The sequence below is a fragment of the Pinus tabuliformis genome, chromosome 4_2 (genome assembly GCF_031772625.1).
Source record: "Pinus tabuliformis cultivar Carrire ecotype Pingquan chromosome 4_2, CPIR1, whole genome shotgun sequence".
NCBI lineage: Eukaryota > Viridiplantae > Streptophyta > Pinopsida > Pinales > Pinaceae > Pinus > Pinus tabuliformis.
In genome coordinates, this window is record NC_142304.1 from 437,873,331 (window position 1) to 437,900,752 (window position 27,422).

General features: G+C 38.9%; 1 protein-coding gene across 1 annotated transcript in view; it reads right to left on the reverse strand.

The window, feature by feature from the left end:
- Window positions 1-6,298: 6,298 nt before the first annotated feature.
- LOC149169836 (protein REDUCED WALL ACETYLATION 3-like) overlaps window positions 6,299-27,422 on the reverse strand; it is a 30,351-nt gene continuing 9,227 nt past the window's right edge. The window contains exons 6-16 of the mRNA XM_089428825.1: window positions 13,379-13,537; window positions 9,380-9,529; window positions 8,955-9,210; window positions 8,655-8,776; window positions 8,280-8,366; window positions 7,888-7,976; window positions 7,724-7,786; window positions 7,524-7,580; window positions 7,357-7,453; window positions 6,987-7,145; window positions 6,299-6,867 (exon numbers count right to left, since the gene is read on the reverse strand). Coding sequence (XP_089284951.1) covers window positions 6,859-6,867; window positions 6,987-7,145; window positions 7,357-7,453; window positions 7,524-7,580; window positions 7,724-7,786; window positions 7,888-7,976; window positions 8,280-8,366; window positions 8,655-8,776; window positions 8,955-9,210; window positions 9,380-9,529; window positions 13,379-13,537 — 1,248 coding nt within the window. The 3' untranslated portion in view covers window positions 6,299-6,858. The remainder of the gene's footprint in view (window positions 6,868-6,986; window positions 7,146-7,356; window positions 7,454-7,523; window positions 7,581-7,723; window positions 7,787-7,887; window positions 7,977-8,279; window positions 8,367-8,654; window positions 8,777-8,954; window positions 9,211-9,379; window positions 9,530-13,378; window positions 13,538-27,422) is intronic.

The window sequence follows — 27,422 nt, forward strand, 5'->3', positions numbered from 1 at the left end:
TTCCTACCCAATCTTGGCACTACCGGATTTTTCACAACTCTTGATATTGGAGTGTGATGCATCAAGGAAGGGAATTGGGGCAGTGTATATGCAAGGAGGACACCCCATAGCATTTGAGAGCCGAAAAACTACAAGAGTATGAGATGGTGTACTTTATATATGACAAAGATGATGGCCATAATGCATGAGTTGGCCAAATTTCGGCAGTGTTTGGTGGGTAACAGGTTCAGAGTAAAGACAAATCACAACAGTTTGAGACTCTTCTTAGAGCAAAAGGAACTCAATCACAGATAGCAGAAGTGGGTCAGCAAGATCCAGACATATGATTTTGAGATAGAATATGTCAAGCGGAAGCATAATGTAGTGGCAGACGCACTTTCCAGGAAGCCCGCAACACTCTCTCTCATGGACATCAACCAAGATTAGAGGGCGCAACTTTTGGTGGACTGCTCTAAGAATAGGCAAGCATGCGAGATCTTCAATGGCTCATTTGGAGATAAAAGTTAGAGGGTGATGGACAAGGTGATATATTATAAGAACAAGATTTACTTGGTGTCAAAATCATAGCTACGGGAGAAGATCATGCAGGCAACCCACTATTCACCTATGGCAGGACATCTAGGGTTCTTCAAAATTTACCCAATTATCAAGGAGTGATTCATTTGGAGGGGCCTCAAGGGGGACATCTTAAGATACGTGCAAGATTGCAATACCTGCTAGAGGAATAAGGTGGAGCACACACATCCAGTGGATTTGCTCCAACCTCTCCCTATTCAAGAGTGGAAGTGGGAGAGTATTTATATGGTTTTCATCATGGAACTCGCAGTTATCCAAGGGTGAGACTGCATCTATGTGGTGGTGGATAGGTTGGCTAAGTTTGCCCTATATTTTTCTATTCGAGCCAAGTACTCAGCCTCACAAGTAGTCGAGCTCTTCTTCAGGGAAGTGTTCAGATTGCTTGGTCTTCCAAAGACAATTATCAGTGACAGGGATAGCAGGTTCATGGAGGGCTTCTAACAGGAGCTCTTTAGATTGGTGGGGACTGAGCTCACACTTCGTAACAATTACCATTTGCAGACCGGCAGGCAGACAAAGATAGTGAATAAGTGGCTAGAAGGCTACTTGAGGAACTCTGTGACTGGGAAGCAACAATCATGGGTGAAGTGGCTACACCTTGAGTAGTATTACTACAACACCACCTACCATATGTCCATCGGTTTGTCACCTTTATGCGCTCTTTATTGTTATGATGTTTTATCTTTTATTTACATGGTGTTTGGAGACAGTCGAGCCCCAGGGGCTAGAGATTGGATCCAAGAAAGCCAAGAGATCCTTAAGGCTCTCAAAGATAACCTGCAGGTCACACAAAACCAATAAAAAAATTATGCAAATTGACACAAAGTTGAGAGGTAGTTTGAGGTTGGGGACTTGGCCTACTTTCACCTCCAACCTTACAGACCGTCAACTCTCAAGCAAAAGGGTGACTAGATCTGTAGGAGAAGCAGCGTATAAGTTGGAACTTCCACCAAGGAGCAAGGTGCATAATCTGTTCCATGTGTCATGCCTGAAGAAGGCCCTAGGACAACAGGTTAAAGTTGCTACAGAGTTGTGTCATGCCTGAAGAAGGCCCTGAGACAACAGGTTAAAGTTGCTATAGAGTTGTGTCATGCTTGAAGAAGGCCCCAGGACAACAGGTTAAAGTTGCTACAGAGTACCACCATTGGATGATAAGGGGCACTTGGTATTGATTCCAGAGGCTATTTTGGAGGTGCGAGAGAGGATCCTCAGAAACAGGGTCATCAAGGAGTTCCTTGTCAAATGCAAGGACTTACCTGGGGAGGACGTTACATGGGAGGGTGAACAAATGTTATAGCACCCAGCATTGCAGTTGCTTGAGGACAAGCAAATTTTGGCGGGGAGGACTGTGATATCCCCAATTTCCTAAATTTCTTAGAAATAGCACAATTTTGACAATTTTTGGCATTGGAGCCATTTTTGGCGTTGTGACTTACGAGAAAGGGGAAAATTGCAGCCTTAGTTGAATGTGGGGGCCACAAAGGGACACAATTTGACCCCCAAGAGACAACTCGCACTTTTGGAGGAAGACACTGAGAGAAGGGGTAAGAGTTGGTGGATGATGGGGTCCACCAAGGGAGACAAGGCCAAGAATTATAAATAAACCTTTATTTTGGATCTTCTGTCTATCCAACTTTAGAAAATTGAACTCTCTTGGAGTTGTTGAGCACAAAAGTAGTAGTGTTGTTTAACATTGGAGTTTCAAGAGATATTCCACCTCAATCTTCGAAGAACTTAGTGTCTCCCTAGTAGGGAACTTGGAGTCCACTTCAAGGCTTCAACCAGGCATAAATTGCAACAAGGCAACCATTTTTGCGCACTTCCTAAGCACAGAGGCAGATTGTGTGGTACGATTTTGATTCGGCTACAGATAATTGGAGAGCAGGTTGATTGTTGGAGGATTTTCCACTCGATAGCCGGAATATTGTTGATGATTAGCAAGGTTGGAGTTGGGGATATCTTGTGAGCTGAATTTCTCTTATTTGCGCAGTGCGGAGAGTTCACTGGGCAAAGCTTGCATAGGGGTAGAATGGTTGTTCTCATAGGAGATAGGGGTTGGAGAAAAAGGGAGTTTCTGGAGCAGATTTTGCAAGATGCTTGGAGGCATTTCAGCAAAGGTTTTGGCCATACATCAACAGAGGTTTTCCAGTAGTGCGAATAGCCAAACAAGGAAGACCATTCGCTATTTTTGAGGGCTTTCAAGTCAACCGGAACCAACCCAAAAAAAAATGGGTTTTTGTGGGTTTGGTGAGAGAGTCTGGGGCTAATTTTGCATAAATTTCTTAGCAATATTTGAGGCAGAAATCCCTATTCCACGAGCCTGCCAGTAGCATAATTTTTGTGCAGTGCATACTATCAATTTGGAGCCATTTCCAGCACTTGGTTCAGCATAATTTCAAATGGGGTTTGCATAGCTTGCTCAGCAAGCCCAAATTTTATCTTTCCTATCATTTGATGTACTCAGCACCCATTATTAATAAAATGGCTCAACGTTTTCACCCAGTTTCTTTGGAGTATTGATTTGTGTGTGTGGTTTAAAATTTTATTGTTCTTAATTCATGTTTTGGTATTCACTGTTATTTTTCAACTTAGGAATATTACACAAAATGGATTTGTTTTTGGTGATGTTGAGAGGTAAGTCACTTCAGAAAAGGAATTTCCCCATAACTCTATCTGCTTTTTGCTTCTCCATTTTTTTATCATTGACTTGATGGAAGGTTGTGCTCCAACTTCAGTTCGAGAAGCAAAAAATGATGACCTCTCGATAGGTGAAGTTGTGGAGCCCCTACCACTACCCTTGGCATCTGAGGTAGATAGCCTTGAAAATCCACCTACATGTTCAGCGCTGTTTGCAACTGTATCTTCTTTCTTTTTATTTTGTGCATAAATTGCATTATGTGCAACTCTCATAACCTTCGGGCTAGAAGACTTACAAATCTCAACATCATGTTCACGGATTTTAACCAAATGGCATTTCAACCTACTAACCCCTCCTATCATATGTTGGCCATACAATTTGCAATTCAATTGTTGTTGATATGTCCCATCTTTAGGTTCCCTATACTGCCAAAATGGGTCCAAAGCCTCCGGCATATTTGCAGTGGAAATGGACAACTTCAAAATTTAATCCCAAGGCACCAAAAACACAAAAAAAATGCCATTAAACCCCAACTAGACAAAAAATAACAGCCTCCTCTTTTAAAAAACAAACTTTAGGAAATTTAAATTATATTATTTACAATGAAAACTGAAAATAAGAGGATGCATAAAATATTTAAAATAAAGTTGGTTGTCCCATTATAGAAAAAACCCTTGCATTATTATATGGGCATGAAAAACATGTGAAAATGACAAAAAAAAAAAGGAAAATGTAAGAAGGCAAAGAGGCAAATAGGCATGCCTAAATCTATGGAAAAATTCTTAACATGGGAGTATTTAAGAACATACTTGTTAACATGACAACAATTTTGGTTGCTTTGGCACTTGTGAATGAACAATGACAACAATGTTTGGTTGTTGATGAAAAGCTTCCTCCAATAGCAAACAAACAAAAATGAGCAAAAAAAACCCAAAAAATCTCCTTAAAACCCCATGGGTCCACCGGCCAAGCAATTTTTTGTACAATAAACATTGCAATGTTTTTGAAAAAGTTGTGATTTTTTCAAGTAGAAAATAATGTGATTTTTTAAGGGGCAGTTTTTCGGGGAGCAGAAAAAAACAACAAAAAATCGTGACATTAGCAAAAAATCGCCAATGTTATCAACATTGATATATACAAGGCAGTGTGAAGTGCCTAAAACTCATTTTGTCATCAAGAATCAATCATAATACTTGATCATGTGATTAGATGTATATATTAGTGTACCATCTGCAATTATGTAATTATTTGTACACATCACCTGCATATCTTGTGTATTAGTTTTATTAGATTGATTATTATGTATGCATGTTGATGGTATCCCCAAAGTTTAATAGTCACCTTCAACGTCTTTTCAAACAAGATCTCGCGTATTCATTTTTATACAAATGTACATGTTGTTGGAATGCCAACCACCTATGGACGGCGAATGTTATTTCCAACCCTATAGCATTATAAATGCGGCTGACAAGCGAGGGAAATAGCGCTCGCCCTCTCTCTCCACGCTCCATCCATTTGTTCACGTGCTGTGGAGAGAGAGGGCGAGCGCTATTTCCCTCGCTTGTCAGCACGCATTTATAATGCTATGGGATTGGAAATAGGAATCGCCCCTATGGACATATCACTAAAACTTTAGTAACAATAAATTGACACCTAAGACATCAACACTACATCACGAGCATCAATTTTGCGTCCGTATCATGTCAGTATTTCAACACTCGTTCCATATTAACATTGCAAACCCCTTGTCACTCTCAACTCTTTATTCTGAGAGTAATTAAATAGGTGCCTTCAGATGTTGGTTGGTCATCACCCGAGTCAAAATTCCAAGGCACAATGACATTGAGGAGCATGTAATCATTGCACATGGCACCTTTAGAGATCAGTAAGCAGTTGTCAACATGTCAAAATTCTGATGTCCACAAGACTAGCTAAATTTATTAACCTTGCCACATGGCAACTCTAAAAAGCATTGAAAAATCAATGGCTGATCAATGCTACAAAATAGATGTCAATCCCAACCACTGAATTTTGACCATAAAATTGTATTTACTCTAATGTCATTACAACAACAATAACATCAAAGCGATATTGGAATTTGTACTCAAGCCAACTAGTGATTGTCCAAAAAAAACCGTAAAACCCTAACTTAAACCTGTAACAACAGTAAAACAATGTTAAAACCCTAATTTCATATCTAAATAAGTATTGTATAAGAAAAAAAGGCACACTAACTCTAATACTTGTTGGAATCATGATTATCATTACACCAAAACCCGCATGTGTTAGTAAATGTATGCATCGCCAGAGTTGAGTAATCCTCAAGAGGCGGTTAAGCACATGTCACAAAACTAACAGGGAGCGTTGGATTATTCAATGCGCAACAATTCCCCCCCAATGTGACTCAGGTGTGTTTTGAACTTGAGACCTTTCGCTCTGATACCACTTGTTGGAATCATGTTTGTCGTTACACCAAAACCCACAGGTGATAGTAAATAGATGCATCGCCAAAGTTTACGGATCCTCAAGAGGTGGTTAAGCACATGTCACAAAACACATGGGAAGTGTTGGATTATCCAATGCCCAACAATACCATGTTGAGATTATATGAGATAGTAGATGTATAGTGATCTCTTTAACAAACCCTAATTCAGCAAAAAGAAATTGCATAGGGTAAGAACACTTTGTGTATCACAAGTAGGACAAAATGGTATAGGTGCCTTCAAGCAAAAGAGAGGATGTGAGAGATCATTACAAATGAGGTACCAATCACTTAGGGTTTAGGATGCCAACTCTAAAAGGGAGACTAGGTCAACAGTAGAATAAAATACAATAAAAGTGGAAAATTAGGAATAAAAACTCACGACTATCCACATTTCCTTGTGATCCTCGACTGCCCATTTAGTGGGTTGGAACATGGCCACAAGTGAAGATCATACACATTCTCAACATAATCTTATAACTGAGTATTTGTATAAAAAACTTGAGGCTTAAAATAATTGAAGATCCCTGTGCCTTATTAAAAGTAAAGCAAATATCAAAATTCCATGCACAAAATGCAAGTACAGATCAAACATCCACAGATAAAACATTAAATAAGTGTACACTTGTACTAATATTGAGAACTTGAACCTCGACACAATGATCTTTCATCAACCCTCCATAGAAGGTCCACAAGGTTTGAAGGAATTCCCCAATAATACCCTTGTAGGTAACAATTTGAAGGGCCTTGCCTTTTAAAATTCTCAGATATCGGATGCCTAAAAATAGAAATATATAAATTTTACTAAGGAGAACCTGCACACTATTGGATGCAAATTCCAGTTTCTGAGACAAAATGAAAACGAATACTCTCCACTTATTAAACAATTTCTAAGATATGACCCCTTCCAGAAGAGTGCATTTCAATCATCTTAACTCCACATACAAAAGTATACAACAGCACCAGATACAGTTGCCCAGGAGTGTCATTGCTCGTGTTGAACAACTCCAAGGTGGCCCCAAAATTTAATAATATATGTAGTACCAACCCAAAATGCAGGCTCACCCAAACTGTAGTTGCGAAGGTGAATGTTAGAAGATAAACAAGAGCCGAGGAAGCCACCATAGGTCACAGGTATAGCAAGCTTTGCCAAGATTCCATATTATAATCCCTGAAACATGAGTAATATATTTGGGCATATGTTAACATGGAAATTTTCACAGTTAATGAAAAGTAGGCTGGGGTATTAGTTACAAATGGACATCTCCAGAGAAGAGAGGCAAAACTTACTGCCATCTTAGGAATAGTGACCAAGAGCCAAGCTGACCCATACAAGAAAAGAAACAATGCAGCAGCTGCCATTGTATTATGGAGAAGGCGCTTGTCATCTTTACTTGGAATGAAGGTAGATTTTAGTTTGTTTGTCAACTCAAAGAGACGATATGTTACCTACATGAAAAACCATTGGATGTTAGAATACATACAGTAAAATCAGGCTTCAGTATATTATTACTTTGTCTAACAAGTAACATATATGAAGGCCATTATAAAGATGCCCACCAACTGAAGAATACTTTAAACTATAGTTCATAAAAACAATATCTCGTGTGTTTCATCTTGTCCACAAATGAGTAGGCAGAAAACTTATGGTTCAACTCACCAGGATATACACAGCAGTGGTTAACATAAAATTAACCATTGGATAGCCCGGAATAATACAAAGTAACCATCGAGGTTGTCCATTAGGTGTTCCAGTTCTGCATATTTATAATGTCAGAATTGTCTTAAATAGCTACATAATAGATATCGCAAAAGTGAATGCCTCACCTCAACCAGATGTGAAATTGAGCAATGTATGTCTCCAAAGTTATTTTTCCAAGCCATCTGTCAATAGTATTCCCTTAAATGTTAGATTTACATGGACGATGAGGTGAAAGAAATAAATTTAAATTTTAAATGCAAATATAGAAAAGCAAAGCCACCATAGTACAACTGTCTGAAAGGTGAATAACAGAGAAGCCACTTACGCAAAAAGTGTTAGAGAAAAGTTTCGGAACTTTTGTGTCACATTCCGAAGGCAAATGTATACACTGTAATGGTGGTACAATGAAGGCACATTAATCAGAATCAAAGATTTAAAGCAATCAGTTGAATATTTTCACTGGACTTCTGCAGGAATCACTGTACATACGTTATTGGGATCCACGATGTATATGGGTGATATTTGTTGTAAGTGTTCTTGTCCAGCCTATATATATGTTCATACCACAAATAGCCAACCTGCAAAATGATATAGTCTTCAAAATCTTGAGAACAGAAAGCAAAATTTAGATATTAATGTCCACTAGTGGCCAATGTCAGTCAATATTACTGCTAAAAGTATAATGAGATTGGTGAGCAAAGGGAATGCTAGAAGCATCTCCACAAAAGCACTAGAAAACAGTGTACATTGGAAATACCAAAGGATCTACAAGAAAAACAGGAAGAGAGCATGAGATGAAAAGAAGACTTTACAAGAAAACCCAATTCTAGTAAAGCAGTGCAAAACAAATTTATAAAAAGTGACATGATCAGACAACTAACCACTAAACAGGCCATCACAACGATTCCCTTGATTAGCATTCTTAGCTTCCCTTCCATTTCCTCCAATTTTTCCATCCACCTTTCAACCTGGAAAATCAATTTAAGTATGTAACCAATTTCAATCATATGCAGGATGCAACTGTCTATTAACACCTTGCAACAAAGCTTCCAATATACGGAAAATTATAAAATGGACACAAGGAAGCCTGTGCAACTGTCTATCAAGACCTACTTGCAACAAAGCTTCCTATATATGTAAAATCATAAAATGGACACAAGGAAGCCTGTAATGCTAAGAACAACACATCTGACATCAAGCTAAAAGCATGTTCTGAACATGAAATGGGAAGAATTTCTCATAACAAATGAACTCACGGTAGGATGATAGTATGCATAAATCATTCCAATGATCCAGATATAGCGATCAAGCCCTGATCTGAAATGCCATTCATGCAGACGTGGGTAACTAAGCTTATTTGGGTTTGGATCAGAATAACCTGCATTATCAATGACATGCCAAAAACATCAAGCCAGTGCATAATGCCTAACATAAATGCAACACATACTTACCAAATCCAATCATTTTGGCATTGTAGAATGTAACCTAATGAGCATGCAAACCCAAGAAAGAGTTGGAATTTCTGCATAAAGAGATATCGTGCATATTTCACTCACCCAAAAGAAATGTCAAGGGGCTCCAAACAAGGTCAAACATGCCTGGAAACTCCCAAACCACAATAACCACTAGAAAGCAAATTGCAATCTTCAATGCAATTACTGATCCTTGTTCATTGTATCTGTTGAAGATTCCAAGGGCACCATATACCATAAGAGTGAAAAGTGTGTGCATTGGACATATGTAATAGAGCATGTAGTCATTATTTAGAACAATGCAGCAAAAAATCACAAGGAAGTTGAGGCGCCACATCATCTGCAAGTTTGCAATGTAGAATGGTCAATAAGTTCAGGACTCAAGGGACTCATTTTGTGAGCAAAACATATTTCCTACTACAGGGCAATAGTACCTTTTACAAAAGTAATTATAAAGAAAAGTCTATGCATTTGAAAATAGAAGTAGAATAGAATATAAGGAAGCACACCTGTACGAACCGTGCAAGACTGAAATCTTTACGTACATAATAATAAGAAAAATTTCCAAATCCAGTCATCCAGACATATGCAGCAATAAACATACGGATTGCATTATAAATTTCTTTTGCTGCAAAATAGTGATACATCAAGAACAACACCTGCAAAACAGAATGGAAAACATAAACACCAAGACAAACTATCCATGCAATGAAAAAAATAGATCAGTCTTACGTCAAAGGATGTAAGCAAGTTCCTCGAAATGCATTATTTCAATGTACTACATTATTTGTATTTATTTTTTTTCTGTCTATGATGTGAAATACAGATGTTATAAATGTAAGGTTCTAGGGAGATTTTTGCCCTAGATTTTCTTAGGTAGCTAGGGTTTCAACCAGATTCCTTGTTCTTGTACAATAGTTTATTCAATATAATAACATAACCTTCAATATAGAGTGCCTGATATACCACCATCCGTTCGATTATAGCCCTTGCTGCCTCACAAAGATAGAATCTACACCAAATGGATGTCAAGGTCGCCTTCTTACATGGTTCAATTAAAGAGGAAGTCTATGTAGAACAACCCGAGGGGTTCGAAGTTCAAGTTTGTCAGACACGTATGCAGGTTGAAGAAAGCCCTCTATGGGTTGAAGCAAGCTCCCCGAGCTTGGTATGAGATCATCGACAGCTATCTGATGAAGCTGGGATTTACAAAAAGTGAAGTTGATCTGAACCTTTACCTTAAGGTTGAGAATGATAGACCTCTCATCTTGGTACTCTATGTGGAAAATCTCTTTCTGACAGGTGGAGACCCTCTTATTCATCAATGTAAGAGGGAGTTGGCTTCCGAGTTCGAAATGAAGGACCTAGGACTGATGCATTATTTCTTAGAGTTGAAGGTCTGGCAAAAGCCAGGTGAGATTTTCCTTTCTCACGAAAAATACATTGTGAAGCTACTTGAAATATTTGGGATGGTGCACTGCAAGTCTGTGACAACTCCGATGGAACTTAACTTCAAGAATTTATGCGGAAGTGTTGTTGGGCCCTATTTGGGAAATCCTTCTGAGTATCGTCAATTTGTGGGGGCCCTGATGTTCTTCGTGAACTCTCGTTTGGACACATGTTTTGCGGTGAATACATTGAGTCAGTTTATGGTCGAGCCTCATCACATACATTGGATTGCTACCAAGAATCTCTTGAGATATCTTCGGGGCACAGATTCACAATCACCTATGGATTGAGATACACTGCCAGAAATGTGAGGCTCCATGGTTATTCTGATGTTGACTGGGTTGGCAGTGCGGTGGATTGTAAAAGCACATCGGGATGTTGCTTCTCTCTAAGTTCTGCTTCGATATCATGGATGAGCAAGAAGCAAAAGTCAGTTGCTTTGAATACGGCTGAGGCCGAATATATTGTTGCTAGTATGGCCTCCTGTGAAGTTGTTTGGTTGAAGAAGCTCTTTAGTGAGTTGTTTGGACATGTGCTAGATACCACCGTAATCTTCTGCGACAACCAAAGTGGGATTCGCCTGAAGCGAACAAAGTTTGTTCTTCACGTTAAATACTCCAGAAGACTTGCAATATGTAGATCTCCATTGTGATACAAGAATATATATATTAGAAAGTATGAATAAGATGATGTTACAATTGAGAGTGAGGGTCTTGTATATATAGCCAGGTAAGCACCCTTTCACGAGTGGTCATGTCTCTTTGTTTAACTAATTATTAATTAACTAATCATTATTACAATTATTTATATTTATATTATTTATATATATTTATTCATAACAAAATCTCGTGTTTCATGACCGCTCCAAGCATATTGATATCAAGTACCACTTTATCCGAGATATGGTACAACCGGAAGCAATAAGGCTCCGTCATATTGGGACTGATGATCAGGTCGCGGATATTCTTACAAATCCCCTGGGGAAGGTCAAATTCTTAACCTTTTGTGAACGACTTGGAGTCGTGGAGAGACCCTCTTATGAGGGTCCCGTTTGATTTGGATATTGAGCTCTGGGAGCTCCAGGGGCCTTGGGGTACTTCTTGGAGCGATGAACAACCATTGGGTGAGTGGTTCACCTTCCCCTAGTGGTTCGCGATGTACGGGGTGAGTGGCTCACCTTCCCCTGTGATACCCCATGTTGATATATGCATAGGACGAGTGCTTCACCTTCTCCTATGGCATATGAGCGAGATGAGTGGTTCACCTTCTCCTGCCAATACATCCTACCCATGCAGTCTGCGACTCACGGGAAGTACCTGTCATCTAGCCTATGAGTAGGGAAATGAGGATAGGGACCATAGTACTACCGATGGACGCATCATGTACTACCATACTCCCTATGCTAGGATGTTTGATATTGATCTGGGACCAATGGACACTGACTTCGGGTCAGTGGAGAATGCTATGATACATTCTCGATCATTTCTTCTTCATTATTTCCTCATGGTTTAGCAGAGCAGAGCAAGGATGACAGGGATGGTACAGATCGTCAAATGGTTTTGCAGGTGGAGTTCTTCCTAGTTGAGAGGGAGTGTTAAATTTAGCAACTAGGGCCAAACTCCACCTTGGACAGCTCATATGATGCAGCTAATATTTTTATTGGATTCCTCTTTTCGAGAGGTGTAGGATTGATCTAAAGATCATCTTATTCTAACATGTACAAATGGAATTATGAATTTATTTCTATTATGAACAAATTGTCAAGGTCGGCCAGCAAACTAATGTAGGCTCACAAGCCCACAAGACATGTCTTTTCATCCTCAACTTTGCATATAAATAGAGGGAGCCTCTTCCTCATTTGCTCATTCATTCTCACACACATCTCTCTCTCCTCATCTGATTGGGTACGGATTTCTGGGCAGCCTCTCTCTCCACACATGCGAAGGACAGGCTGTGTTTTCTGTTATGGAAGTTGACCGAATTGCAGGAAGGGTTTGACCAGCGTTGACCGAGCTGCATTTGACCGAGTTTGACTGTGTTTTTCTTGGGGAAATTTCTGTTTGGGCAGGCCACATTTCTGGGCACAGAAATCGAGGCAAACAGATTTGTTTGACCAGCATTGACTGCAGGTTTGACCTTTGCGTTGACCAAATTTGACTGTCATTTTCAGGACTGTTTTGGGCTGATTCGGATGACTGTTGGAAGCCAAGTTGACTGGGTTTGACCAAGCTGATTTGAAGAAGAAATTTTGCCCTGTTGACCAGCGTTGACTTTCTGGTTAGGGCTTCCTGTGGCTGCTGTTTGACTGGACAGATTTGACTTTGATTGGGCAAGTGAATTTTGCATATTGTACTCTCTCTCTGCTGAACATTTGAAGAATAATAAGAAGACTTGATCAAAGGGTTTCCCCACATTGGGGTTTGTCCCTGGCATGCGCCACATCTTGTGTCCTCTTGTCTTGGCTTGTCTTCTACTGTTTTTATTTGTGCTCTATCTGCATTTACGGCCATGTTAATGTGATTGCTAATCTGGAAATTGATATTGGGCTAATAAGAAAATTGAAGTAAATTGCTCTTAAGCATAGAACATACCATTGTTATCTAAAATTAACATATTCACACCAGTTTAGAACAGCCTGGCTATATGAAAGGATGGATTTAAATTAAAAAAGCCTAAATAGGCTTAACCTAGAAAAAGAATCGGCATATGAAAAAATTAATAGAATTTTGCAGTGACCTTCTCTTGGACCTCCCATATCCAAGGAAAGAAACACTACTACCATTTGTCTGGGAAGACAAAGAACGGGTATATCCAGCTGACATAAAATGTACATATTCATGCCAGTCTAGAACAGACTGATATATAAAAGGATTGACTAATTAAGAAAGGCTAAATAGGCCTAACTTAGAGAATGAATTGGCACATAAATAAATTAATAAGCAAAGAGAAGGGAGCTGCAAATATATTGGTCACTCTAAAATTTAAATGAGTGTACCCTCCTCTCCAGCATCTGTATATCATATGCAAGTAATAGAAAAACAGGAAAAAGAACAAATAACCTGCATCCACCCTTTCCATTCTTCAGTTTGATGCCTATTCAAATATAGGATAGTCTTTCCCGTGATTGGAGACTTTTCAGTATGCTTCTTTAGAGATGTCATCGCAGAAACTATGATAAGGAGAAAATAGAGGAAGAGGAAGAGATCCCGGCTATAGCTCTGCACAGAAAAAGCACAGTATATTAAAAAATATGAATATTAAAATTTAAAAAGTTTTAAATTTTTAGTCATATAAAGTTGCATTAAACTAAATCCAAATTATCACTTTCCTAAAGGTGCACTAAGAAAAGTATATGATTGCACAATCTATGTAAAATATTTCTGACAGATAAATAGTGACACTTAAACCAAAATCTCTTTCATGTTGTGCAGAATCTGCATTACAATTAAAAACATTACCTGGAACCTAAGCAGTCCCCTGGGATATTATTGACAATATACACGACATTCCTATTGACTGATTTTGGGTCATCCCCGGATATTAATATTAATGTCTTCTATCCCTTTACTTGATGGAAATGATGGGTTGGTTTATATAAAAGAAAGAAATTATATTAATGGCAACCAGTGACCAAAGATGTTCGTTTTACACAGAAAACCATATACACATACACATTTGAATAGTAAGTGTAGATTCATTCACTTCGTTGGATGATGCAATATCTCATTAAATGGTAGGAGAAGAGTACGTTATGTAACTCCCAAATAACTAACTATCAACCACTACCTTTATTACAATAGTAAATGCCCCAATATTACATCACTAGAAAATATGAAGATTAAAAATTAAAAAGTTTTAAATTTTTAATCACATAAAGTGGCATTAAACTAAATCCGAATTATCACTTTCCTAAAGGTGCCTAAGAAAGGTATATAATTGCACATTCTATGTAAAATATTGCTGACAAATAAATAGTGACACTTAAACCAAAATCTCTTTCATGTTGTGTAGAATCTGCATTACAATTAATAACATTACCTGGAACCCTAAGCAATCCCCTGGGATATTATTGACAATATACACGACATTCCTATTGGCTGTTTTTGGGTCATCCCTGGATATTAATATTAATGTCTTCTATCCCTGTACTTGATGGAAATTATGGGTTGGCTTATAGAAAAGAAAGAAATTATATTAATGACCACTAGTGACCAATGATGTTCGTTTTACACAGACAACCATATACATAAATACACATTAGAATTAGAAAGTGTAGATTCATTCATTTCATTGGATGATGCAATATCTCATTACATGGCAGGAGAAGAGTACATTATGTAACTCCCAAATAACTAACTATCAACCACTACCTTTATTACTATATTAAATGCCGCATTATTACATCACTTTATTAGTGATAATTTTATTAAACATCTAGGACCTAATATGTTTAAGTTATAGGTATGGCCAGTATCTCTAACACCCTCCCATAATTGTCTTTTTACATGCTTGTTCAAAGTACAAAAAGACAAACGGTTTGGACAAGCAAGATGTTTGCAGTCCACAAGATAAGATCTTCAAAATAGTCAATGGAAGTGAACTGTATCTAGCAAAGTTGATGAAATACAATTTACATCACCATCTTTCTATCTAACCATTGACTCACCAGCCAGATGAGAGCCAATGTTCGCTGAACAATCAGCCTTTCTGACATTGACATAGAACTTGGCGTGTTCATTGGACTCACCTCCTCCATATCTTGGTGGTCAAACATATCAAAATTTTGTGTTTGCTTCTCTAAAGAAGCACCATCTCCTTTTACCACTTCATCTTCACCCTCCTTGAGTGTCTTCTTATGAATTACAGCAGATAATGCATATTATATTTATTGTTTGCTTTCTCTTCTTTGCTGATATTGACTTGTTATCAGCAGCATCATCTAGGGCTTCATTTCTTGAGCTCTATCTCACCTGAAACCTGTCTGGCCTATGTTGAATTTTTTAGCTCAGAAGGTATTTCCGGCTAGAAAAGCCCTGGGGGCTTTATGGTTTTTTGGTTGGGCTTTGCACCCAAAGCTGAGGTTTTGGACCCAAAGGACTGGGCTTGGAACCCAAGGAAAAACATTCAATATTTCTAATTTATTGTTGAGTTGGTGTTGGAGGTCACTTGAAGGGCAAAGCAAGGTTACTTGGGAGCGGGAGCGACATTTTCAGAAACTCCCTGTTTGGGAGCGAATCCCAGAGTGTTTTTTATATAATACATATTTTTTTATATTTTTTATATTTTGATGCATATATGTCAACAAAAACATGTAGAATGATGAATTAGATATAAAAAAAAAAACATTAAAAACATAGATTGAACCATATAACAACAATCATCTAGAAGTTATAATCTTCATCAGCCGCGTCCACAAGTTAGTAACATAGTAACATACAACATATTGAGTCTCATGATTCAATAATCTTAAAGTTTCGAGCTTTCAAAATTCAATATATAACATTTACGATCATTGATCACCAAAGTTGTACTTGTAAGCTAAGTGTAACCATTACAACAAATAATATCTAACATGAAATGAACAACTTTCAATTTTCATGAAGCATCATATTCATAATTCATTACTAATGAGTTATAGTTGCCAACTTCAAACTTCAAACTTATATTGTCATATATTGTTTAAAAAAATATCATAATAAATATGAAAGAGTCAATAGTTATAAAAACTACTAGAAACTAGAAAAGACAAGTAAATCTATTATTTATTGCTTATGTTTTGGCCACTTACCACCACGAAAAATGTCTAATTTTTTAGTCTTGTTGGAAAATCAGGGTCTTTGTCATTAATATCACCCTCTAAGCATTAATATCCAGAGGTATCTTTGTCATTACCTCTGGATCTGTATAGGGATATTTGTCATTAATATCACCCTCTAAGCATTAACATAAGATAGAAAAGCATAGCATGTCAAGTCAAGATTTTGTTTGAGTGATGCGTACATTTTTAGGAGGGTCATGATAGAAGAGTTCGACAACCAATATCACTAACATCAAGGTACATAGAGGGATTGGTGCTCTTGATTAAATACGAGTTCCATACCCTAATACATAACAAAATTCAATGGAAACATTGCAATCCTCCAATCATGAAATCCTGAAAAACTGATAAGTCCGCTAGATTTTGAATGAAATCTAAAATTCTACTTTCTCCATATGAAATTCAATGAGGTCAGAACCGCTCTCAAACATCCTGAGTCATTTCATGGTAATGTTAAAAATTTAAGTAAAAGGATGAAAATGAAGATTAACGAGAATGTCCTCGGGGGCGCTCCGGAGCCGCTCCCACTCGGAGCGCAAATTGGGAGCGGGAGCAAGAGGGGGGGGCGCTCCCCTGCAACCTTGGGGCAAAGGGCTTCCTAAGGGACCTAAATGTCAAGTATAAATATAAGCCAATAGAGAGGCTTTTTGACAAGAAGGAGAAGTGGCATTCATTTTGTGAGGAGGCTAAAAGGATTTTCTTCTGTTTTGGAGGCCGAGTAGGGTTGTTTGGACAGCTAGAGGACAGGTTACAGCTGACACGAGGAGGCCGCAAGAGAAACAGCTCTGGTTCGAGAGCATGAAGAAAGCTGCAGGCCTGTGGTAAGGGCAGTAGAGGAGGCCGAGCGCGGGAAGTGGAAGCCACTGCCTGGTAGGCTTGCTGTAAGTGATCCGCAGCAAGGAAAAGAAAAGGTCAAGGAGCTGTTGAGCCTGTTCTAGGACTGGTGTAGGTTACAGCAGCAGACCACAGCGAGGAGGGCAGGCTAGGACATTACACCTCAGCCCAGGTACATTGTATAACTACTTTGTATTGTATTTTAACATTATACAGGGATTGTAAAGGGCCACTTTCCCTGGTATGGGAGCCCTGAGGATTTTCTTATTGAAGGACTAATAAGAGATCAGTTTTGGACCATAATTCTTGTGGCTTGTGCATCGATCTAATTGCTGATATAGTCCACTGTGTAAAAGTTGTTTAAAGTTAGGAACCTTCAATGTGTTTATAGACCAGACCTGGGGTGCATGGATTTCTAACAGCCTAGGCATTATGGCTGAGTTTTCAATGAAAATACAGCCATCCTTCTGTAGAACCAGTTATGCATTCTCATCTTCTATCAACCAAAATAAGCCTTGTTCTTCCACACCCATAGCAAACATCTTTTTACTATTCTTATAAACAATAAAACATCTCTTATTGTTGAAATTTATGTATGAGTGTGGGTTATGTTTCATTATGCTACTTACTGAAAGTAGTTTTTTCTCCACACAAGGATAACCAGTATCGATCCATCTTAAGCACAGATCTAACATGAACCAAGAGGGATCAAAATTATTCAGGTACAAACTTCTTTTAAAGTGCAAAATACAATGTGTAATTTTTCATTATTTAAATTGTATTTTTCAATGTTATATAGAGCATATACATAATTGACATTAAAATATTTTACATAACATGTGAATGGAAACATTTTATCACCAAACATTAAAATGCTTTTTTTGTTATTAATATATTTAAGTATACGTCAATATTAATTCGTATTAAAATATTTTATTGTAGCCCACATTGAATATTTTATTATATACCACATTAACAAAAAAAATTCTATATATAGATATATATGAAGTTGATATTAAGACATAAACTAGTTAACATAGATCTTCACATAGTTTATTTAAATCTAGTCTTGAAATATTTTTGAAAAGTATAAGATTTTAACATTTTACCCACAATTTTTTTTTACTTCTAATTACTTTACACGAAATTATATTATGCCATATGGACAACTAACTAAACATGCATAGCATATTCATTTTTGTTTATTATTATAGCCGACTTTGCTTTTCTATTTAGAGAATATTTTATTTTTATTTTAACAGGGACACATGTCAACTCCACGTTGAGCACGGACGGAATTACACATCGCCCTCACACTGGGTTGTAGAATGAGCCTCTCGGCTCAATAATAGATATCTTAAATAATTGATTTCTTACCTCTTAGCTCAAGCACGACATTTCCCTTTCCTTTAGTCATGTATTATTTTCTGCCACTTAACACAACAGAATCAGATGGAAATTTATCCTCTACAAAAAATAACATACCAATCAATATTGTTAGTAAAATGGTCTAGGTGCTCTTGGAAAGTTGAATCAATGTACCAATCATCCTTGCCACTCTTTGAATCCTAGTTTCTAGTCATGAAAACATGGAACTCTTCCTCTTCCTTGTGTTCAGCCATGTTAATATTTGTCTTTCCTGATTGATCATCGAAAAAATGCTCTTGGTTGTGCTTTTCATCCTACAAACTCTCCTTATTTTTTCCTTAAAAAAAAATTGTAACTTCTCATTCATATAACAAAAAGAGGTTACATTCTACAGATGCTACGGAAGCATTCATAAATGATCATAAATAAGATATCAATAAACCGCAATTACACTGAGGAAAAGGTGTCAAGTACTAACAACAAACATTTTCCTTGTTTTTCCCTTTCCTACCTTATTTTTTACCTTTATCTATCTCCTTAGAGAAGGGTTCACGGAAACTAATTGTAAATCAGAGATCTAATTTCTAGAGTTTGAATGCAGCACCAACTAGTTATCAAAATCAGAGTTATCAGAGTTGTGAGGTCTTTTTGTTACTCCTAATAGAGCTTCACTGAGAACCACCCACCTACAACGAGGAGATCTATCATTCCCTGCTTCTTCTCTATCCTCCAACGGAGGATTTAATTCTTCAATCTGCTCTTCTAGACCAAAATTGTTATCCTTCTCTAAATCAGTTGAGGGTGTGGAGCTTCCGCCTTCTGACTAACTTCATCATCCAAGAGCAATGACTCATATGGTTGCTCTGTTTTTGGTTTGGGCTGGAAAATAGGCCTTGGGTCTGGGGCAAAGCAGGCCTCTTCCTTGCTCCCTGGATTCTTGGAATTCAACCCAACAACCATGTTAATCTCCACAACCCATGTTTCAGTAGGTTTACCAAGTATGCCCATTCACTCCTAGGAAGAGGTCCTAGAGAAAACTGGGAACTCTCGAGGCATGTTCCTTGGATTTGATAGAAGGAAGATGCTGGATTATTTTCCTATGCAAATAAATGTGTGCATCTAGATCTAAGCAAAGAACTACCGAATAGGGTAATTCGTATGTGCAGAGGAAAGCAATTGTCTCAACCATTTGGATTATGAAAACACAGCATTCCAGTCCATATCTTGTTGGGAAACAAGTATTCATTGGCATCCTGTCCAAAAATGAATAAGAAAGCAGAAGAGGATACTATTCCTTAACACAAACCTCCTGTGGGAGAAAAACCCAACACCTTAGAGGTAGGTCAAGATGTATTCAGAAATTAAGAGACAAAGGAAAAGAAGGATTGGATGGGGAATCAGTCAGGCGGGAAGAAAACATCAGAAATTTCTTTGAAAACAGAGAATCTTGGAAAGAAGAAAACCTCCAATGATACTCAACTGCACAGGACAGAAGCAGAAGAGTCCAGAGAGGATGATCTGACTTTAGTTGAGCCAATGAGAAAAACCACTATCAAAATCCTATTGCAAAAAATATAGATCAAAGAAATCATTACACAAGGAGACAGTTTAAGCAATATTAGAAAATCATGAATTCGAAGAGTTTGTTTTTCAGTACTTTTGCTCCGCAAGAAGCAAGATGCTCTTATAGCCAAGTTGGAGGAGATTTGAAAGATGTGTATGTATGCACATCACACTAATATAATAAAACTTAAAAAAAAATTGACATAGAAAAACAAATGTTCAAAAGAAAGAAATATGGACGAAAGATAATAATAATGATGATACTGGCATAGGTCCATCTGAACCCCAGAACCAAGAGGTGTGTGCCTCAGTTTTTTTATCACTCGGTGCTTAATAGATCCAAGCTTAAGATGGACATATGTTAGTTGGCCTTGAATCAGGTTCAATTTTCTTGTGCCCAACAGTAGATAGATCACAATAGTTCTTATGATAAAGAATTAACATTTCCACGGAGTAGACTTCCCTTTCTATTTGTAGCAGAATTCTTCCATTGTCTGGGGTAGATTTTTCCTGTTTTCTGAAAGAGGTTATTGCTGTGAAAACACAAATGCTGTTTGAACAATAGCTAACATGGTTTCACTAGGTATCAGCTGCTTTGGCATAAAGTAGATACTAGCTAGTGTTTCCTGGGGCATATTTCTGCAGTTTGTACAGAATGGCTTTCACCACCTACTTACAAAAATATTTTGTTGTTGCCCTGAAAGATTTACAGTGAATACTAAGGCACAGTACCTGACAGTGATGCAAGGAGGTTACGATTTAGGAAAAATACAAGAGCATTATACTTGAGACAGGTTCATGCACAACTGCCAGCCTAGATCCATCTTAACCCCAATCTACCAAGAACTGAGAGGAATCAAACCCTTGAGGTGCACACGAATCCTTTTTTGGAAAAAGCATGGAAAATTAGCCCACCTGCAAATATTAGCCCCTAAAATTTTCCTTGGGTGTCTTCCTTCTTCCCATAGGTTGTCTTCATAATTCTTCATTGAGTTAAACCTCAAACCCTAATCTCCAAAGTGATGGATGACTAGGATTAAATCATAATCCACATCTCAAGTCACTAAAGTGAATAATTCACTTTTCCTTCGACAACCTTAGCCCAATAGCCAACAATAATCAATTAATTAATCAATGGCTTTTCCTAAGTTACGCTTAGGAAAAAGATCATAATAGACACTTTCTCAACATGAGCAAGTTCCTAAGAAGGTCTTGGACGACTCCTGTATGCTTAACACTTAACCTATGCAAAAGTACCTTTTCGCTGCTACAAACATTAACACTAAACTTAGGAGCTCTATTTTGTAAAACCCTTGCCTTTTTCATCTATAAAAGGCGGAGTGTGTGAGTGTTATTCATTCAGTTTTGCTTTGAGCTAATGATTAGCAAGCTGTGTAATATTTTCTACTTTGGAATTAATAAAGAGTGATGTGACTGGTTACTACAATTTTGTAGATAGTTTGTAGATAATTTTTCATATTTTCAGAGTTGTGTGTTTTTGGATCTACCAGTCCTGTACTCACAGTTTAAATAGGTTAAACAGTTCTAGTCACTTAGGGTTTGACTAACAATGAAGATTTGTTTACCATGGTCTGTTTAACATGGTATCAGAGTTGCAGATCTGAAATCTTCCAAGTATCCACGAATGGAGAAAGTTGCTGCCTGTGAGAGGGAGCTGTTGGAAGCTTTCAATGGTGTGATGCCCGAGAGTTCTCAGTGATTGAAGAGATCTGGACCTATGACAGTTTGTGGCATGTGATATGCCAAGTGCTCCAACAATTGAAGATTTGATATGCACCTGACATAGGTTGTTGATCTGATTTATTCCCAACAGATTTGTTTCATTAAGGTGTCTTCCAGAAATTAGAGGGATGGCCACTCTACATCTCCTAGAGTGTGACCACTTAGAAGACGCTGCAAATGTTGATGTTTGTAGCTTGGGCAGGAACTTTTGTGCAGGCCTATGTGTCTAGGCATGCAGAAGACACAAAATCTCCTTAGAACACTTGCTTAAGTGCGAGCAAGTTGCTAATGCAACTTAGCCAAAGTCTAACTTAGGAAAAACACATGTTATTATGTTTGGCTTATTGAGCTAAATAAACTTAGGAAAAGTAAAGTAAATTACTTTAGTGATTATGTTTTAATCTCAATCATTGATCTCAAGTGAGGCGAGATCTAATCTCGGCCATCAATCACTTTGGAGATTAGGGTTAGGGATTTAGTTCAATGTAAAGTTATAAAAGCAAGGCTAGGTAAATGGGAAAGATACACTACAGCAGCACAAGATTGAGAGAGGCATCTCAGTAAGCAGTGTCTTGGGTCCGAGAGAGTCAGCGAGGTTGGAGATCCAAATCTGCAGAGAAGATTGAGCACCAATCTAGGGCAGATTTGCTGGATCAAATCTAGGTTTATTTTGTATTTTGTATTTTCTCAATTGGGTGATTATCTCACGATGGGAGCCCATGTAAGTTTGGATTATTAATAAAAACTTTGATCGGGCAGAATTGTTGTGTCGTGTTTTTATGAGATTGGTTATTAACTTATTTATTTTTGCTTCCGATAATGTTAAGAACCTAGTTGTGTATATTGTTTATTAGATCTGCAATCTGCTAGGTTAATAATTTATAGTGTGCTAGGTTTAACGGAATTTAACACAGTACAAAGCCAGATCTTAGATTTATAAGAAGCCAAGTTGTATAGAATCATTGGGCCAGGTTCAATAGTGATCATACAAAAGCGAATAAAAAAAAAATCGAAACAAAGAAATCAGCTAGCACTAAGTTTGAATTTTTTTTGTGGGCATACAAGTTTGTAGCATTGGGGGGTGCAAATTTTACAAAAGAACAAAAACATGAATTAAAAAATAGAATAATAATAAAATAAATTAAAATAAAATGAAGTAAACAAGTGACGATTGTTGGGCCACAGCTGCAAAGGCAAATAGCCCAGCAGTGGCAATGTAGTATTGCAAGCGACAGAGATTGTTCAAGACAGAGATTGGGACAAACACATAAGGGACCAGCGAGCTGTGCAGCAGGTCATGGTGGCATAGGAGCAAGGGTTGTCGGACCGACACTAGCCAGCATGAAGCTGTCGTCGACAGTCAACGGACCATCATTGGGCGCAAATCAACGTTGGGCATAGAGACAACAAAGTGATAGGACAAGATTGCAAGGAAACAAATTCATTGCATTGTGCGCATGGGGTGTCGGGACCAAGGAGGGAGAAGTAACCAGCGTGCAGGGGAAACAGATCTGCAGACAATCCACGCAATAGGGTCTGCTAGCATAAGGATTGCAGAAGTGTTGGCAAAAGCAGCACAAGCAAGCCACCAAATGAGATAGGCTGCACATGACCAAGGACTGAGTGTCTAGGATTGACGACAACAACAAACAAAGGACAGTTGACCAGCCAGGGCCTACACCAATAACAAAAGGAGCCAATAAGCCATGGAGAGAACGTATCTGAGCATAGTGTGAAAATTTGGAAGACCCAAATTTCAACTGCAGCAACTGATTACTTCCTTCTATTTGTTAATTATTGAACAAATTATTTATTGCTTCCTACAACAAATACCGAAACTAATACACCGCAGCCTTCACCACTTAAAATTATATGCGGAAACAAGAAACTGAGCAAGAAAGAAATACACAACCCATTACACCGTTATTTTTGGATAAATGTCCCCAGAAAAACCCAATGTGGAAAAACCGATACAACAGCTTAGGGTTTGTATTATTAAGCAGTAGTTTTATGAATACAACCTTTGAATGCCTTGCTAGCTATCCAATACAGAGAATATGACTAACAGAGAGATGAGTGAGATATACCTCACACTATCACTGGTGATCCTAACTAATCCAGCCACAGAATGGTTGGTCCCTTGTTTCCTCTGTGCAATCACTGTGTAGGCCTTGCGTCACAACTTCTGGGGATTGGCGTCACTCTTTCTACTGATCGATTTGCCTCTGAGACTTCGATTTCTGCCCTCCCGGTCTCATACTCCAACTTCCGGATTCAGAACTCAACCTCTCCAGCAAAATACGGATCTCCTCTCAGGCTCTGCGTTGCTTCTGCGTCAACCTATGTTTCCCAGCGTAGCCTCTACATTGCCTCTTCTGGATCTCTCTTTGCATCCTCTGCGATGTATTCCCGAATCAGGAAATTCGCCAACTGGAACTATCCCTGCCCCTCACTGCAAGAAATCACTTCGATCTTCTCTCTACCAACTGTTGCATTGCCCTTTCTGAGAAATTCAATCTCTTGATCTCTCACTGATCTATTTTCCAAATGCCCATCAAGCCTCCTCTTATAATCTTCTCGTTGAGAACCAATAGCCCAGATTAGGTTCTAATCAATGGCTCAGATCATTTTGGCTTGATCCTCGTCTTCTTCTAAAGGTTTCACCCACAGTTTGATTAATACCCTTTAATTATTTTAATTTCCTAAGTTTAGACTTAGGCACCCATTAAGAATAATTAAATTTTTAATAAAACTGTCTCCGGGTGGAATTTCCCAAAACGATTTCTAGGTATTGTGGAATACATGTGTCCAAGCCTCCTTGCAAATTTTGAAACTTAGAGCGCATCCGATGCTACCAGAAATCAACACTCCCTCTTAGCGAGGAATGTGCTCTAGTAATGCAACTTGCTGAAGCATCACCCTTCTCTGTAACATCTTCCTCTGTGTTGCTGACGTCTGACATCGCTACCCACAAACTACTGCGCAAATGTTGCATCTGTACTGTTGCTGACATTGCCATTGCCAACACTGTATATGTACTGCAACCCTTATAAATTTTGCATCTGTGTTGCTGTTGGCACTGCCACTGCCACTGCCAACACTTCATCTGCACTGCATCCTTCTCCAATTGCTGCTACTACTGCATCAGCAACGGGAAAGCATCCAAAATTGTTGAACAGGTGTTCAGCATGATGCATCTGTTGAAGTTGTTTTGAATGCTGCTAGTCTCTGCGTTGACCCTCTGAACCCTCTGCGTTGTTGCTGACTCTACACTGTGCCAACAACATTCCTGCCAACTTTGCTCTACGTTGCTCAATCTCTGGCGCTCCTAGCCACTGCAACTGTCACTCCGACACTTCTCTGCACCAACTAACATTGGTCCATCCTGCTACTTATGATTTGGGCTCTCATAGCAAGGTATTGATCCAAGAGGTAGACTCCTCAAGGATCCTGCCCATCTGTAGTTCTTTTGAACTACAGTTCTAGATCACCCCACCTCTCCCCTAGAGGTATCTGGGCAAACATGGCAAACTCTTCTTCTTCGATCTTTGTGGATGTAGGCTTTGGATCATGCTTCTCGTCCTTGTCCTTCTTCTTGAGAGGACACTGCGTAGCGTAGTGACCAAGTTCACCACACCGGAAGCACTTGATCTTCAAAACATCTTTCTTTTTCTTTCACTGCTCCTGCTGCCCCTTAGATGCAAGGGTTGCATTCTCTTCCTCCTCCTTTGGCTTCGTCCCACTGTTGTTGTTGCTACTATCAAGTTTGCACTTGACTAAGTCTCTCCTCATCTCTTCCTGCTAAAGAGCGACCCACATTCCTTCCCAATCCGGCAATCTTTCTCTGCCCAAGATACTCTGGACAAACACTTGCCACTCTTCTGAGACTGAATTTAGGGTCAGCCTCACCATCTCTATAGGTTGAGGTGTTGACCCCACAACTGCCAATGAGTCTCAGATTCCTGAAGCTTCGTTTAGAACGGATCAATGCATTCCCCCTTCTGCATCTGCGTGGATCTCATCTTCTGTTGTTGCTCAGAAGAACCTTCATATAGCATGGCCAATGCTTCCCGCATTTGTCGGGCAGTATCCTTGCCGACAATGTGACACACTACGTGATCTCTCACTCCGTCAAGGATCAATCGTTTGGCCTTCACCATTTCAGCCTTATACTTCTTGAGCGGATCTGGATCTAGGAGTACAGCTACCACACTGTCGACATAGGTTTTGAGATCGCGCTCATCCAGAAGACATGAGATCCTTACCTTCTAGATCACATAGTTGGATGCACCCTCCAACCGATCATGATCTCGTAACCCATTAGCTGCCATCTCTACCAACGAAATGTCGAACTACCTCCTCTCTCCTCTACGCTATTGTTGGGCTGGCCTATGCACTCCCTGCTGGAGTTAGTAGATCTGTTGCTCCCTGTTGCTGCTCAGCAAATGAGAATTCAGACTTCTTGGTTGGAAGTCCTCTGAGGAAGAATTCCCTCAACAGTGTCTCTCTTCTTCCTTCTGACATTTTTCTGCCCCAGCAACTGCTGCAAAAAACTGTCTCACCAAAAAACTCCTCTTCGTTGAAGCTTCTGCACTGCTCCCTCTGACACTGGCAAACTTCGATCTAGAAGTCTTACCTCTCTATTGACTCACTCAGAGAGAGACCTTCCTCGAAAATTTTTCCCTCTTGGCCTGGACTGCGCAATCCCTCTGGGGATTCGATTTCTTGCCTATGCAGCGCTTCGACCCTCCTTCTCTTCAGCGCTAGGCTCTTCCGGCTCTGCTCTCTTACTTCACTTGCAACTCCGATACCATGTGAAAAATTGGAAGACTCAAATTTCTACTGCAGCAACTGATTAAGTTCCTTCTATTTGTTAATTATTGAACAAATTATTTAATGCTTCCTACAAAAAATACCGAAACTAATACATTGCAGCCTTCACCACTTAAAATTATATGCGGAAACAAGAAACTGAGCAAGAAATAAATACACAACACATTACACCGTTATTTTTGGACAAATGTCCCCTGAAAAACCCAATGCGGGAAAATCGGTGTGACAGCTGAGGGTTTATATTATTAAGCAGTAGTTTTTTTAATACAACCTTTGGATCCCTTGTTGACTATCCAATACAGAGAATATGACTGACAGAGAGATGAGTGAGATATACCTCACACTATCACTGGTGGTCCTCACTGATCCAACAACAGAATGGATAGTGCCTTGCAGCCTTTGCGTAATCACTACGTAGGCCCTGCGTCATAGCTTCTAGGGACTGCGTCACTCTTTCTGCTGATCGATCTGCCTCTAAGACTTCGCTTTCTGCCCTCCTAGTCTCACAGCCTGGCTTCCAGCTTCAGAACTCGACCTCTCCAGCAAAATACGGATATCCTCTTAAGCTCTACGTTGCTTTTGCATCAGCCTATGCTACCCAGCGTAGCCTCTGCGCTGCCTCTTCTGCAATGTATTTCCGGATCAGGAAATTCTCCAACCGGAACTATCCTTGCCCCTCACTGCAAGAAATCACTTCGATCTTCTCTCTAGCAACTGCTGCACTGCCCTCTCTGAGAAATTCAATCTCTTGATCTCTCACTGATCTATTTTCCAAATGCCCATCAAGCCTCCTCTTATAATCTTCTCGTTGAGAACCAACAGCCCAGATTAGATTCTAATCAATGGCTCAAATCATTTTGGCTTGATCCTCGTCTTCTTCTAGAAGTTTCACCCACAGTTTGATTAATACCCTTTAATTATTTTAATTTCCTAAGTTTAGACTT